General features: G+C 58.9%; 1 protein-coding gene across 3 annotated transcripts in view; it reads left to right on the forward strand.

The window, feature by feature from the left end:
- Positions 1-16,353, forward strand: part of LOC120409112 (transmembrane protein 150A-like) — a 34,972-nt gene that overhangs the window by 12,878 nt on the left and 5,741 nt on the right. For 2 of the 3 annotated variants that reach the window (XM_039546563.1, XM_039546562.1), the window contains exons 3-6: positions 3,021-3,092; positions 7,922-7,989; positions 8,822-8,949; positions 14,100-14,277. In XM_039546563.1, the coding sequence (XP_039402497.1) occupies positions 3,021-3,092; positions 7,922-7,989; positions 8,822-8,949; positions 14,100-14,277 (446 nt within the window). The remainder of the gene's footprint in view (positions 1-3,020; positions 3,093-7,921; positions 7,990-8,821; positions 8,950-14,099; positions 14,278-16,353) is intronic. The other variant, XM_039546564.1, reaches the window with a different exon arrangement.

The following is a 16,353-nucleotide window of genomic DNA, read 5'->3' on the forward strand; positions in this document are numbered from 1 at the left end:
GGACAGGGTCGTGTGGTGGTTGTGCTGTAGAGGGAGGGACGGAATCGTGTGGTGGCTGCACTGTAGCGGGACGGATGGAGTCATGGTGGCTGCGCTGTTGCGAGGGGACACGGTCGTGTGGCGGCTGCGCTGTTGTGGCAGAGGGGAACAGGGTCGTGTGGTGGTTGTGCTGTAGTGGGAGCGATGGAGTCGTGTGGTGGCTGCACTGTTGCAGAGGGGACGGGGTAGCGTGGTAGCTGTGCTGTAGCGGAGGGGTCGGGGTCGCCGGGCGGCTGCGCTGTAGCGGAGGGGTCGGGGTCGCCGGGTGGCTGCGCTGTAGCGGAGGGGTCAGGGTCGCCGGGCGGCTGCGCTGTAGCGGAGGGGTCGGGGTCGCCGGGTGGCTGCGCCATTGTTGTGGGATGGGGTTTCTAATGCTTTGCCATGACAGAATTTGGCAGCGTGGGAGGCTGAGGCTGTCTCAGCACCAGCTCATTCTGTGATGACATGCGGTCAGTTTTCACCTTGGGCAGCTCACGGGTCCCAGTGGCTGCACTGTGCACACAGTCTCTCCTGTGCATCTGCCCCATACTCAGAGGGGGTGGGGAGGAAGCACTGGGGCCAGGAGATCCCTGGGAGTCAGCACTAGCCGTTTAGAAGAACTTGGAGAAACCATCACCTCTGCCAGTGGAAACTCAGCAGCTACATGAGAGAGCAGCTGGAGCCAACCCTGTGAGTCTGGCCGGATTCACACACAGCAGCAGGGATCTGAACTCTGCCATGCACGGCTCTCCTAGAGGCAGCACTGACAGGGCTGGCTTTCTCCACTGGCTGCCACACGAAGACCTGGGACCAGCGCAGCTACAGCTCCACTGCACACACACAGACCCATCTGTCTGGAGCAGTGGGAGGGGCCTCAGTAGGTCAAATGGGAAGAGGTGTGGGCCCCCTTCCTTTCTTCCTCGCCCCACTGCTTCTGCAGAGCCGCCCGGGGCACGTGTGTGCCCTGCCACATGAAGACAGGACCCACGAGAAAGCAGCTCGCCCGTGGAGGGGTGTGTGCGTGCCCGTCTGCTCCACTATTCGAGAGCTGTATAGACTCCCCTACTCAACAGTCATCCCTCTGCCCACCTGGGACCATGCCGAGGGTGAGAGGGCAGCATTTGGGGGCTCATTTGAGGAGGTCAGGTGGTTCCAAGTTCCCCTGGAGGGTCTGTAACGATGCACAGGACTTGGGGCTGTGGCCATCGCTGTTCACAAGCATTCCTGGGGCTGGGGCCGGCTGAGAAGTGGCAGCTGTGCTCGTCGCCTGTCTGATTTCAGGGAGGCCACTCGTCCTCTCCTCGCGATGGCAGGGGGCGGGGAGGCTGGGACTGGACTTGCTGCCCACGAGGCCCCTTCTGGTCCCGTGTTCAGGGGGTTTCCCAGCTCTGCATGTTGACCTGGCCATTCTGGTCCCTCGCCGACAGCGACTGCTGATTGGCTGATTGGCCAAAGCTATAAATCCTGCCCTGGGTTTGGCCTGGCAGCTTGGCTTGTGTTCCATCCTGGCACTTCCCCACAGCTCCCTGTGATCGCGTCTGGCTCTCTGAGCGATTTTTCTGGCTGTTCTCCTGGCCTTTCTGTTCTCTGCGATGCAGAGCTTGGCTCAGGACTTGCCCTTGGCCCTGGTCCTGCCCTGGCCGCTTGCTCTAGTTTCCATCAAGGGGCAATAGACGCACTGGTTGCAAAAAGCCATGTGTGGCTCCTCCCTACCTGCACAGAGAGGCTGTAGCTGTAAATCCTCTCAGTGAGAGTCGCCTCTCTCCACAGGCATGTGGGGATGGGCCACAGGATGGACTCATTTGCCCAAGCGTGAACCGCGGGCCATTTCCATGTAGCGAGCGGCCAGCTGCGGAAGGGGCTGTATGCATGCACACAGCTAGGAGCCCTGGGGAGAGGTCCCATCGGGCCTCTGGCTTTATCTTCAGCCCACCTTCCTGGCTCAGCAGGGCTCCTTGGGGAGAGTGCTGTGAAACGGGGATCCCTGCACGTTTGCCCTTGCTGCTCCTCAGTGACGTGTGGCTTTAGTGAGCAGACAGGAGCATTGCCGTCTCTCTGGTTTTGTTTGATGGGGAGGAAGCAGTTAGGCCCCCTTTCCTGGACTGCATGGGCACAGTTAATGGGCAGCCCGTCTCCACCTGCTCTTGGGAGATGGGGACTAAACTGCTGCAGAAAACACATCCTGGTCCCTGGCTTCGGGCCCTGGGGTTGTTTGGCTGGAGCTGTCCAAATGGGTATTGCCCCATGAGCCACTTCTTGGCACAGGACCGTGGACTGAGCTGGGCAAATCTGATTAGCTAAAAGGAGAGCTGATCTGAACGTCAGCCAAGACTCAAACTGCCCTGCAGCTTCTCCCGGGACATGGACTGAGCCTGTCCAGAGGATGGACTTGGGTTCATTTGTAACTCTCTCGGGGGCTTCTAAGCTTCCAGGGTCCCACTGGGAGCAGAGGGGTCAACCCCTGCCAGCGAGCAGCGCCCTGCCTGTGCCATCTCCCCAGGGAGCCCAACAGCTCAGCTTAGCGGGTCCAAGAGCTTCTGATTGTTTGGAGCAGCATCCAGATGCCATGTGAGCCGAACCGCAGCGCTCCCTTGAGTTGTGCTTGATGCTGTCTGTAGTGATCCTGGGGAAACTGGAGAGGAGTCAGGTCGGGGGCAGGAGGGACTCTGCCCCCAATCCCAGAGTAGCTAAAAGGGTTTTGCTGAAAGGATTTGCAGCAAAATTGTTAGCAGCACTGACGTGTCACTGGTAAGCTTCCGTGCAGGTGTCCCGTTAAGCCAGCTGATGTCAGGCCCCAGTTCTGAGCTGTGTCAGCCTGGCTGCAGACGCAGGCAGATGGCACTGTATGGAGTCACGTTGGGCTGGTTTTCTCTGCAACCAGCAGGGCTGGGAAACTTATTTTAATGAAGGCTTAAAATCTGCTGAAGCTGGTGGGCTCAGCAAGTCTGGTGCCCGACAAGTACTGACCCCTTATCTAATGTGCCTTGTTCCCTTCTCCCCAGGAGTTATAACCAGTCCTGTGGGCTGGACGGCCCCATTTCATGCTGCACTCTGGATCACATTCCTCTGGTCAGGTAAGAACAAAAATGCCCACAAATGGCACAGCAATCCAGTGCCTGCTGAACTGGTCCAGTGCACATGTGTGGGCGGTTCCTGGAACCGTGGGGTGGTGGGGCAGGTTGTTCCTGGAACTGCCAGGAGCTGTGCTCCTGTGGCTTGCAGCGTCTTGCTGACAACTTTTCCTCTTGCCCGAGGTGGCAGATCTCAGCTGCCTCATTTGTGGCTGTGAGTGCCAAGTGCTCGTTAGGGGTGAGCTCCCAGCCCTGTCGGCCTCTGCCAGCACGCTGCGAATGGAAAGGGAGCGAGACCGGGAGCCAGAGGGTGGGAGGGGTGGCATTGCCCGGGCACTGCTGCCATCCCATGCTACTGCTAGGGGCCCGGAGAAAAACCCATGGGGTGTAGCTCTGCTGGCTCCCAGGCCGACCCCTGAGCAGGTGCTGGGGATGGAGTGTAGCCGGTCAGGGAGTCTGTCTTGCAGATAGAGGGAAGGGACTGGGCTGAACTGATCTGGCTGGCAGAGCCTGCACTGAAGGAGTCCTGCTGCTTGTGTGGCTCGGGAGCTAGGACTGGCACTGAAGCTCGGAGCTGCTTCCCAGTGGGTGCCCGCCGGTGCTGCTGAGCTGGTGGCCCTGGGGCTCTGCGGCCAGAGAGGTCTCCAAGTGGCTGTGTCTCGGTTAGCAGCAGCTGGCTGAACCCAGTGCTGAGTGGGGGTGATGGTCAGGGCTCTGTAGCAGCTGGTGGGCAAACCCTGCAGCTGGCACGACCTGCGAGTCCAGGCTAGATTCCTGCCAGTCATGAACAGGATCCTTCTCGAGGAGCCAGAGGGGAAACGGCTCCAGGTGGGGTAAGGCTGAGGTCTGGAGGCCAGGGCCGGCTTTAGGCACTGCGGGGCCCGATTCGAAAGAGCTGCTGCTGAAGACAGTGGCGGGACTTGGACAGCAGGTCAATTAGCTGCTGGTGCCTTCGGCAGCACGTCGGCAGAGGGTCCTTAGGGACGTTGCGTGGCCCTCTTAAGGGTGCGGGGCCCAATTTGGGGAATGGGGTGAATCGCCATAAAGGCGGCCCTGCTGGAGGCATCTCCATGGCTATAGTGCTGTGGAGCTTGCAGCGTAGGGAAGCCTGGTGCTCCATCCCTCCGCCCCAGTGATCTGGGGTTCTGCTATCCCTCCACAAACTCCATTCCTGGGGGGTTTTCCGTGTGTACGTGTGGGAGGGGTGACTGGTCTGCGTGGAGCTGGTCTCTGTGTGGAAGGGTGGTGTGTGTGGGGGGGGTTGATGGGCTCTGTGCAGAGGTTTGTGGCTGGTGGGTAGCGTGCACACCTGGGAATGGAGGGGGTGCTGGGTGCATGGAACAGGGGTCTCTGGTAAGGTGTCTTGAGGCATTTCTGTAGTGTCTGCGAGCGCTTGCAGAAAGGACCTCCTGAGCATGTGTTTGTGGCATGGAGGGGTTGTGTGCGTGGCACGCTGGCTGTGTGAACAGTGTGTGTGTGTGTATGTGTATGTGGCACGCTGGGGGTGTGAGCAATATGTCTGTGTTTGTGACACGCTGGGGGTGTGAGCAATGCGTCTGTGCTGTGTGTATGTGTTTGTGGCATGCTGGGGGTGTGAGCAGTACGAATATGTGTTTGGCATGCTGGGTGTGAACAGTGCATCTGTGTGTTTGTGGCATGTGTGTGTGTAGTGTGTGTGTTTGTGGCACGCTGGGTGTGTGAGTGTTTGTGGTACACGGAGGTGTGAGCAGTGCATGTCTTTGGCACACTGGGTGTGTGAGCAGTGTGTGAGCAGTGTTGTGGAGGGGGCACACTGGGTGTGTGAGCTGTGTGTGTGTGAGAGTGGTGTGTGTGGCACACTGGGTGTGTGAGCGGTGTGTGTTGCCCTGGGATGGGAGGCCGGGCTCGGCAGCTCCTGTGGCAGAGGAGGAGGGGGACGGCTTGCATGAAGTAGAAATGGGCGCTGGGTGTGTGAGCAGTATGTGTGTGTTTATGGTACATGGGGTGAGAGCAACGCATGTGTTTGTGGCACAGGAATGTGAGCCGCATGTGTGTGTTTGTGGCATGGGGGGGTGTGAGCAGTGCATGTGTCTGTGGCATGAAGGGTGTGAGCAGTGTGTGTGTGTGTGGCACACTGGGTGTGTGAGCGGTGTGTGTTTGTGTGCCCTGTGATGGGAGGCCGGGCTCGGCATCGCCAGTGGCAGAAGAGGAGGGGGACGGCTTGCATGAAGTAGAAGTGGTTGCTGGGTGTGTGAGGAGTGTGTGTTTGGGAGGGGCACACTGGGTGTGTGAGCAGTGTGTGCATGGGGGGCACACTGGGTGTGTGAGCAGTGTGTGCATGGGGGGCACACTGGGTGTGTGAGCAGTGTGTGCATGGGGGGCACACTGGGTGTGTGAGCAGTGTGTGCATGGGGGGCACACGGGGTGTGTGAGCAGTGTGTGTGGGGGGGACACTGGGTGTGTGAGCAGTGTGTGGGGGGGCACACTGGGTGTGTGAGCAGTGTGGGGGGGGCACACTGGGTGTGTGAGCAGTGTGTGGGGGGGCACACTGGGTGTGTGAGCTGTGTGTGGGGGGCACACTGGGTGTGTGAGCAGTGTGCGTGGGGGGCACACTGGGTGTGTGAGCAGTGTGTGTGGGGGGGCACACTGGGTGTGTGAGCAGTGTGTGGGGGGGCACACTGGGTGTGTGAGCTGTGTGTGTGGGAGGCACACTGGGTGTGTGAGCTGTGTGTGTGGGAGGCACACTGGGTGTGTGAGCTGTGTGTGTTGCCCTGGGATGGGAGGCCGGGCTCAGCAGAGCCTGTGGCAGAGGAGGAGGGGGACAGCTTGCATGAAGTAGAAGTGGGCACTGGGTGTGTGAGCAGTGCGTGTGTGAGCAGTACGTGTGTGTTTATGGTACAAGGGGTGAGAGCAACGCGTGTGTTTGTGGCACAGGAATGTGAGCAGCATGTGTGTGTTTGTGGCATGGGTGTGTGTGAGCGGTGCATGTGTGTGGTACACTGGGTGTGTGAACAGGGTGTGTGTGTGTGTGTGTGCCCTGCGATGGGAGGCCGGGCTCCGCAGTGCCTGTGGCAGAAGAGGATGGGGACGGCTTGCATGACGTAGAAGTGGTCGCTGGGTGTGTGAGCAGTGTGTATTTGGGAGGGGCACACTGGGTGTGTGATCAGTGTGGGGGTGGGCACACTGGGTGTGTGAGCAGTGTGTGCATGGGGGGCACACTGGGTGTGTGAGCAGTGTGTGCATGGGGGGCACACTGGGTGTGTGAGCAGTGTGTGCATGGGGGGCACACTGGGTGTGTGAGCAGTGTGCGTGGGGGGCACACTGGGTGTGTGAGCAGTGTGTGCGTGGGGGGGCACACTGGGTGTGTGAGCAGTGTGTGTGTGTGTGTGGCACGCTGGGTGTGTGAGCAGTGTGTGTGTGTGTGTGGCACGCTGGGTGTGTGAGCGGGGTGTGTGTGTGTGGCACGCTGGGTGTGTGAGCGGGGTGTGTGGGGGGCACGCTGGGTGTGTGAGCGGGGTGTGTGGGGGGGCACGCTGGGTGTGTGAGTGGTGTGTGTGTGTGTGGCACGCTGGGTGTGTGAGCGGTGTGTGTGTGTGAGCTGTGTGTGTGGCACGCTGGGTGTGTGAGCGGTGTGTGTTGCCCTGGGATGGGAGGCCGGGCTCGGCAGCTCCTGTGGCAGAGGAGGAGGGGGAGGACTTGCATGAAGTAGAAGTGGGCGCTGGGGTTGGAATTTCCCCTTGGCTTCCTGTTTGCGAAGTGGGGGAAAGGTCAGGTGCTCGCTGGAGGCTCTAGCTCGCTCCCAGCTGGGGAGAGACCGCCTGGAGCTCCAGCCCCCGCACCCCGCCCATTCTGCCTGCCCCAGGGCCTCTGCTGGGCCAGCTTGTTGCCCAGGGAGTCTTCCCACCAGCCCCCTCCAAACCTCTCAGCTAGTCCTGATCTGGGAGCAGGGAGCAGGGCACAGGGGGAAGCAGGGGGGATTGGCACAGGGAGGGAGGGGTCCCTGGCGTGTGCGTGTAGTGGCTAGCCTCAGGGGCTGTGTCTGAAGTGCTGGTTTGCCTACATCCACCTGGCCTGAAGTGAGGCGCTCCCAAGCCCTCCCCTTTGCCAGGCACAACGCATGTGGCCGGTGCCCTGCCGTCCTGGGCAGCCCGTCTCCGCCCCTCAGCACCTGGCCATGGCTCTGCAGAGCATAAAGATGCAAGGGGAGCAGCTGGTGTTCTGTGCCCTGTGGGGGGCGCTCTGAGGGGCAGGTTACGGCGGGGCACTCTCTGAAGGCACGGGTGGAGCAGGCAATGCCCCAGCAACCATCAGGGGTGCTGGCCAGGACAGCAGCTCCAAGGATCTCCAGTTTGCATGGGCAGGATCCCAGCTGAGAGGTGGCTCCTCCCCCCATCCCACCGTCCCACTGGGGATGGGCCCCAGCCCTGGTCCTGTGGGCTGGAGGTGAGAGCTGCCCGTGGACGCAGGTGGGCACCAAAGGAGTGAAGAGCCTCCTGCCTCCACCAAGCGCCCCTCTGCGAGTCCAGCCCGTCAGGGACCTGGCTGCAGCATGGTGTGCAGTGTGAGGGTGTGCCAGCTGTGAGCAGCCCATCCCACTCCAGCACTTCCTGATGAGACCCGCCCTGTGCACCCTCAGCACCACATCTAGGCAGCCAGGAGCACCACACTGGGGACGGCAAACAGCCACGGATCAGCCAGGGGGAATGGAGGCAGCAAGTGGGGCAGCAAGGCCAGGGCTGGGAGGGCAGCTGCCCCAGCTATTGGTGGCACTGCCAGCAGGCCTGGTTCCCCTGGGCTAGTGACCCACCCGAGGCCTGGTGGCGTCTCTAACAGGCCCTGTCTCCTTTCCCCAGCAAGTGTGGCACCTTCCCTCCAGAGAGCTGCTTCTTCAGCCTGATCTGCAGCCTGGGCTCTTTCATGGGTAAGTCTGTGCTGCTCAGGGATGGGGACACAGAGCTGCAGGAGCTCAGCCGGCCAGGGCAGCGCTGCCCTTCCCATACGCAGGGCCATCAGCTCTCCCTGGCCCTCGATCCCTTGCTGCTGAGTGCCGTGGATTAGTTCTCTGTGTCGAAGTCCAGGTCAAGTAACTACTGCAACCTGGCATCAGTGTGTCACACCCCCGCCCCTTGCAGCCTGTTAGAGCCCCAGCAGCTTGCTGTGCGACTGGTGCCTCCCCCAGCCTGGCCCTAGTAGAGCCGTGCATGGCAGGGTTCAGTTCCCCACTGCTGTGTGTGAAGTTTTACATGTCAGATCTGGCCCGAAGCATTGTAAGCTCTTCAGCACAGGGCCTTTGAGTCTGCACTTCACCCACGGAGAACATTTAATCCAAAATCTTTGCAAGTTGAGAAGGGGCCTCGGCTTCTGCTCTCCTCGCCCTCCCCACTGCACTCCCAGCTTCCGGCCCTAGGAGCAGAAGCAGATTGCCCTGTAGTATGTGCTGGGAGGGCTGGCAAGGCCCCTGGCATCGCCCCAAGGCCCCTGGCATCGCCCCAAGGCCGGGAGCTGTGGCTGAAATTAACCGAATTTGGCTCTTGGGCCCTGTGACAGAAGGAGCTTCTGAGTCATCATCTCCAGGTGGTAGCTGTTGCTGGCCAGGGGTCTGCTTGGCCTCTCCAAGACAGAGGAGTGGGCGAAGAGCTCCTTGTTCTCCTGCCCCTTGGGAAGGCTCAGGCAGGGCAAAGATGGCTCTGGGAGGTGAGACATTGCAGCTGGTGGGCGTGTGTTTAACAGGATGTCTTGTCTCCATCTCCTAGTGATGCTCGTTGGCCTGCTGAGATACGCCCACGTCATTGAGTGCTGCGGGCCGTCCCTCCTCAACACCCTGGGGCTGGCAGCAGGCTGGATCTGTGCCGCCGGCCTCACCATGGTTGGCAACTTTCAGGTAAGACTCCTCCTCTAGGGGGGAGGGAACAGATGGGGGCTCTGGGAAGCCAGCGCAGAGTTCTAGCTCAGCTGCAGGCAGAGGGATCCCAGTGGCCCAGACGTATGCAGAAAACCTCCTTAGGGCATTTTGATCCACTCACAAATCGGTTGCGTTTGGCCTGTCAAGTTAAATATCCTGTATTCCCTGTGCTCCTAATAACCCCTCAGTGTGTAAAAGCCGAAGGAGCCATACGCACCATGCTCATCACCACACTCGTTCCCACCGCTGCTCAGTGTGATTACTCATTGCCTGTCACTCGCCCTACAAGGTTGAACCCGGGCCGAAGCGCGCTGTCTCCCAGCGCTTGTGTTTGGTGTTTCCAGCATCACAGGGGAGTATTTAGGATCAACCCCCCATTTTCATTAATTTTTTCACTTCATGCAAGTAAATTTCCTTTCCTCTTAGGCTCTGGAATTCGCCTTCGTTTGCTCACCCCTAATGGGCCCAGACTAAGCTGCCAGTCTCCATTTAACTCTTATCTTGTAAAGTAAATATTTGTGGAATAACATTGCCCTGCAATCTCTGATCTTGTCACCAAAACCTATCTAGGGAAGCCGCCAGCCAGCCAGGGGCTGCAACAGGAGCTGGCTCAGGCAGTTGTTCTGCATTTCAAATTTCAGTCTGCATGTTGCATTGACATGCTGGCTTAGCATTTACTGTAGGCATGGAAATAGCGAGGATTCATCTGCGCTAAGCAGGATTGGGTGAGCAGGTGCTGAGAGACCCCATCTCGCTGTGTGTGCCAGCGTTCCCAGATTGGACATTGGTACCAAGATCCATGTAGGCCTCCTGTCCCCGGTGGGAATCTAGAGCCTAGAAACCAGGGGTTGATCTTGTGTGAAGGAGGCTCGCCCTGATGTTAGCAAACCTGCTGCCCTCCTGCGAGAACCACTGAGGGCTGCCTCTGGACCCCAGGGGTGTGCCTGTAGGTGCAGGTTTGTAAAATTTTTGGTCGGTCCCAGGAGTCTTGGGGCAAAGAGGAAGAGCCCCTGGTACTCGAAGGTTAGGGGGATGGGTCTCCTCAGGTAGGCAGGCAAGACAGCGGGGCAGCTGGGCCAAATTTGAGTGGGGCTGGGGCCCTGTGCACAGGGCTGCTGGAACAATTTATATAGTGGGGGTGCTGAGAGCCATTGAACCAAACTTTAAACCGGGGTGGGCAATAATTTTTGCAGGGAGGCCACTCCACGAATTTTGGTAAGTCATCATGGGCCGCACATGTCTACTATATTAATGGAGGGGGTGTGGGGTCTGGGAGGGAGTTTGGTGCAGGAGAGGGTGAGGGGTGTGGGCTCTGGGAGGGAGTTTGGGTGCAGGAGGGGGTTTTGACTTGGGGCAGGGGGTTGGGGTGCAGGAGAAGGGGTGCAAGGTGTAGGCTCTGGCCAGGAGGTGCTTACCACAGGCGGCTCCCGGCCAGCGGCGCAGCAGGGCTCAGGCAGACTACCTGCCTGTTGTGGCCCCACACCCTCCCAAAAGTGGCTGCAGCTGACTGCTGTTGACACATCTCTGCGCGCCCCTTGGGGGCAGGAGGGCAGTGGGTCGCCATGCGCTGCCTGCACCCACAAGCACCACTCTGCAGCTCCCATTGGCCGGTTTCAGGCCAATGGGAGCTGTGAGGATGGTGCTGGGGATGGGGGCAGCATGCAGAGCTGCCTCCCATCCCTGCCAGGGGCCGCAGAGATGTGCCAGCAGCAGCCGGCTGCTTCTGGGAGCTGTGTGGGGCCGCAACAGGCAGACAGCCTGCCTGAGCCCTACTACACTGTGGCCCGGATTTTGCCCACCCGTGCTGTAAACCCTGTATGTGATGGAAGCCAGCACTCCTAGTTCCAGCCCCTATGCCTGTGCGCCAGGTCACAATGCCAGTCAAATCTGGGGCAGTCGGGCAGGTCACCTGGGTCCACTCCTTAGCAAAATCCTGGTTGCACTGCTGGCTCCAACATGTAACCTGGCACTTATGGGCATGTCTCCTTCCAGCTTTGTCACAGGGTCATCAGAGATATTCTGCGGGCGTGAGGCCAGAGCAGCCCCTTCCTCGCCCCTGGGCTGGATTGCTTTGCGCTAGGGATGTTCGCATAGCCACAGTCCAAGGTTCCTTCCCTTCGGATTGTGTCACTAACACAATATTTAGTGCCCCTGTGTCCTGGACTCTGAGGTTTTTCCATCAGACACGGGGCAGATAAGATGACCTGGATGAGTGGATGCCGTCACCAGGTCCGTTCCAGCTGTCAGATCAGCGGGGATTACCCCACTGTGCTCATCAACTTCCCCCCGCTTGATGGGCTTGTGTAATCTGGCATCGGAGGGCAGAGACCGGGCAGAGAAACTGCTTCCCTGCAGCACACTCTGGAGTTGAAAGCTAGCGGAGGGAGAGAGGCGCAGGCAGGAAAGAGAGGGCCTCTCTTCAGCTGATGGCTCTTCCAGATGTCAAGAGCTGCAGAGGGGAAGGCACTTGCACCAGGCAGAGGAGGCTGATGCCAGATGAGTAGGGCAGGAGTTCTGTGAGGTTGGCTAGGAAGGGTTGTAACGGGCAGGACTCTGAAGTGTCTGGGGAGCCAGGGGCGGGGTCTTGGGATTTGCTCTGCTCTGCATGCGCAAGAAGGTGCATGGCAGGAGGGTGCTGCCTATGTGGGAGTCTGGTGAGCTGGGACTCACGGGAGCTGATGCCATAAGGCAGTGCAGGGGGTGGGTGCAAGGAAACCCAGACTGCAGAGCAGTTGGCAGCGCAAGGAAAAACGCTTGGCAAAGCAGTCTGCTCCCGGAGGGCCTGATCCTGTGAGCAGCTGAGCCAATGGGAGTCGAGAGCGCTCAGCACCTGTCTAGGAAATGGCTCTGAATTGTGACTTAGATTGTAGGTGCATGGCTTGGGTGTGATGGGATCTGCTCCCTCCAGCTTTGGGTGGGGGTGCAAAGTGCTTTACCTGGAATCAGCATTGTCTGTGTGCAGCCGGAGGCTAGGCTGCCCTAAGTCCTCCGTGCTCAGCTTTCTGGGCACGCTCACACCGTGGTTCAAGCGAGCTCATCCTTGTGAACTGGCAGCGTTCGGGAGTTCCAGGCGATGGGGGCAGACTGCATCAAAATCAGCCTGAGGATGCGGTGCCAGCTGACGCCCTGGATCAGAGACCAGGGCCTGGTGTGGGGAAGGAAGGCTGTGGAGGCAACGTGCCCAACTCTTGGAGTGGGCAACCCCTTCCTTGTCCCGCCTGAACCCAGCCATGGACTGGCCAGTTTCGACCCGCTCTGTGGGGAGCCCTATCCCCTGGGCTGAGTTATGGAGAGCTTTAGCTGGGGGCAAGGAACTTTCCCGCACCCCAGAAAGAAAAGACCCAGTGCCAGGCTTCCCAGTCTGAGGGGGAGGAGGGAGGAGGTTAATGGGTTAATCACTGTCAGAGGAGTAAAGGTGGCCTAGGCCTTGGGGGATGAGCCCCTGGATTTGGAGTCAGGGGACCAGGGTTCAGTTTCCTGCTCTACCAGACTCTGTGCACGACTTTGGGAAGTCACTTAGCCTCTGTGTGCCTCAGTTTCTCCATCTGTAATGTGGTGGTAATGGCACTGCCCTGTCTTCCAGGGAGCCATGAGGTTGGATGAATAATTGTGAGGTGCCCAGATCCTGAGGGCCATGTGGAGGGGGGAGGGATAGCTCAGTGGTTTGAGCATTGGCCTGCTAAACCCAGGGTTGTGAGTTCAATCCTTGAGGGGGCCACTTAGGGATCTGGGGCAAAAATTGGTCCTGCTAGTGAAGGCAGGGGGCTGGACTCAATGACCTTTCAAGGTCCCTTCCAGTTCTAGGAGATTGGTATATCTCCAATTATTTAAATTTAAACCTAGCTTGGCTCCCATGGGGTTAGCTGAGATTCTCCCCCCAGCTTCAGTTCCCAGCTGGATGTCACTGGTGCTCCTGGGTTTGTGCGTGGAGGGGGCGCCAAGCCTCTGGGCTCTGGCAGTGGCTCTCCCCCCATCAGAAGAGCAAAGCAGATGAATCACAGATGTGTTTGTTCTCCCTCTAGCACCCGCCAAGGGTGGATATTTGCTCGTCCCGAAGTGATGCCAGGAAACGTGTCTGGGCAGACTCTGCTTTCTAGTGGTGTCTGCTTTTCTCTGCCCACATCAGGCCATCCTGAGGGAGGGGGATGTTTACCTACAGACACGAATAGGCTCACCTTGGCCACCCTCAAAACCTCTTGGGAGATGCTGGGCTGGCACTAGGTCTCTGGGCACCCCCAGCTCTGCGATGGGCTGCTGGGCCATTCGTAACCAGTCGCCTGTCCAGAGCACCCGGCTTCTCTCCTTTCCCTTGTGTGATAGGTTCTGGCTTCACTGCCCAGGAGGCTGCTGTGGATGCTGTATTCCGAGGGCACAGCTCAGCTGGCTGCATTGCCCGACCCTGGCCCCAGCCTTGCTCTAACTCTCTCCTTGCATCAAGCCAGCCAGCCAAATTCACTGTGTGTGTCTGAGCCTTCTGGGCAGCCATAGATCCAGCCTGGAACAGCTGGGAACATGCAGTGAGCGGCATGGGGCCCCCTGCCTGCAGGAATGCTGCCCTGCCACGCCAAAGACTAACCCACTGAAACCATGTAAACATGGATACCCTTCCCGGACAGAGGACAGTACTTGGCCAGACCTGTTCCATGTCCCCCTGCTGAATCCACTGTCAGTCTGGACTCATCTCCAAGTGCTCTCTGGGGAATCCTCGGACCTCACCGTGGGGACCCAGACAGCTCTGCCTATGTGTGAGACCTGCTCCCAGGTAGAGGGAGAGCTCTCCCTCCCCCTCCTTGTGGTGGTTTAGACCTTAAGCCTCACGTTAGAGTTGGGGGGAGAATGTGTCTGAAATCAGGTGCCAGATGCCCCTTAGGTTCTAATTATGCAGCTGCTCATATGGTGGCCCTGGGATCCTGACTCTCCAGTTAGAAAGGGTGCATGCGAGTGACATCTGATGCAGGGCACCCCAAGCCAGAGAGGGGTGTGTGTGAGAGACAGAAATCTGATTAGGGGCTAGAACCCAAACTCTAGGTTTAGAAAGAGGAAGGCCAGAGTGCTGGGAACTGTAGCGTCTGGGCGACGGAGCGGAGTGGGGCTCTGTGTGCCCTGACCTGGTTGTTTCTGTCTCCCAGGTGGACTATGCCAAGGTGCTGCATTACATTGGCGCAGGTGTGGCATTTCCTACCAGCATGCTCTTTGTGTTCCTGCAGTCGGTTCTCACTTACCGCATGGCGAAAACCAGGGGCCACTACTGGACCGGTCACTTGCGCAGCATCCTCTCCGCTCTGGCCTTCATCACCCTTGTCTTCAGTATCCTTTCCTTGGCAATAGCATGTGGGTAAGAAATGTGCAGCTGGGGTGTGTGAAAACGAATTGCCAGTGCTGGCAGCTCTGCGGGCTGGGCAACAAATCCGATGGCTCAGACTGTACCTAGGGAAAGTCGTCACTGGTGTCTGCACTGCTCGGAGCAGCCCCCTGGACTGAGCACCGGGTCTGTTATACAGACGCCATCCTCCAAAAGCTGGTCAGCCTTTAGTCCGATTTCAGGGAGAAATAATAGCAGCAGGGGGTCTGAGCAAGGGAGCGGGACCTTGGCTGCTGAGATTAGAAATGGGACGGAGAGTCGAGGCGGGACAGTGGTCCGGGGAGGGTGCTCCAGACAGCTGCAGAGGAGAAGGCTCTCCCGACTGAGGTGAGCTGGAGCGAAGGAGAGGGGGGCTGGTGCTCGCTGAGTGGAGGGAAGGCAGAAGTCGGTGGCCCACACACTAGGTTTTAGGGCTGAAGGCAGACTTGAGCCTGGGTGTGGAATAGCGCTCGCCCCTTGGGCAGCGGGATTCAGTGGCTTGTTTTAGCACTCCTGGAAAGTGCATCCCTTGCCATGGGTCCCCCTGGTCCTGCTGCTGACGGTTTGTAGCTTTCAAGGAAACAGCTTTCTTAACCCTCTTGAGTTCCAATCTAGCTGGTAGCAGGGGCAAGCATCTAAGGGGCTGGATTTAGGCTCCAGGCTCCTTGTAAGTGTAGGTTCAGGACTTGCCACTGCCAAGTCGCAACCTTTTTTCCATCGGACAGTAAGTTCTCGGGGGCAGGGAGTGTCTTTGGGTTCTGTGTTTGTACAGCGCCTAGCGCCGGGGGGTCCTGGAGCCTACGGATCCTAGGTGCTACTGTAACACAAATAACAGGCGGCTGCAGTGTTTTGAGCCCACAGCCCTGGATAAGGCAGCCGGCTGCAATGTTATTTACTAACCATCCAGGTTTAAAAGAGGGAGCTGGGCAGAGCTATAAATGTGTTCTGTGCAAACAGAGGAGCAAACCCAGCGGGGTCACTGAATGGGAGCCGTGCAGTGAGGGGAAAGGTGAGGTGGAGTTGGTTAAACTAAGGCCCTTCGTGGGCAGCTAAATTAGCAGGCGTTGGGGTTTATAAAGAGAGCAGTAGGAGGGGTGTCTGGGGGAGAAGAAGGGAATATTGTGTTAGCCGGAAGAAAGGCCCCTAGTGTCTGGGCTGACACAGCAGAGGGTTATTTGGACTGAGGTCACGGACAAAATAGGAACCAAGGTGATGGTCCTGTGCAGCTCGAGAACCCTTGGGCAGGATGGCAGGGGAGCCCAGGAGACGCCAGTGCAGAAACAAGAGCTCAGAGGGGACTCTGATGATGCGGCTGTGCCGAGCAGGAGAAGAGTTGTTTAGAAGCGCGGGCTGGGTGCATGGTGGCGGTGATTGTAATGCGTTTCCTGACGCAGCACGCTGGAGACAGCCCGTGGCTGCAGAAGCTATTATAGATGGGATGGGTGGGAAGGAGGCAGGCGTGAGCTGTGGGCATCTAGGATTCAGTGATCGTCATGTGGGGCTGGAAGTGCAGAGGAGGATTTGTATGAAGGGCAGGGATGCAGAATACTGAACACTGGGGGCCGTGAAGTGGAGTGTTGGCTGGGTAAGTGGGACACATTCCCAATGCCTAGGGGGAGGTTGGGAGCCAAGCCCCACATCAGTAAGCTCCAGAATGGTGAAAGGGCAACAGAAACCAGTGTGGCTGAGCAGGGAGATGCCAGGGATTGAAGGAACAGGCAGGGGCGTATAAGAACACGAGAGGAGGGTTGGAGCCAGCACCAGGCACTGTGGTGGCTGGCGCACTCTGTGAATACCTGGCAGAGAGGAGAGCAGAGACATGGCAAGAGCAGCTGGAGAGGGCTCCTGGGGCACAGGCCCTGGTGCGAGTGACCTGGAGTCGTGACCACCTGCTGGCTGATCGGCGAGTTCAGTGCCAATAGCTGTGTGGCCTCAGCAGCCAAAAGGCATAAAACCGCCATGACTGAGGCCCGCAGCCCAGAGCTGGACAGGGCTCTCCAGGGCTGACTCCCCTCCCAGCCTAGAGGTTGGTCCCTTAGGAG

This window comes from Mauremys reevesii, linkage group 7 (genome assembly GCF_016161935.1).
Source record: "Mauremys reevesii isolate NIE-2019 linkage group 7, ASM1616193v1, whole genome shotgun sequence".
NCBI classification, from domain to species: Eukaryota; Metazoa; Chordata; order Testudines; family Geoemydidae; genus Mauremys; species Mauremys reevesii.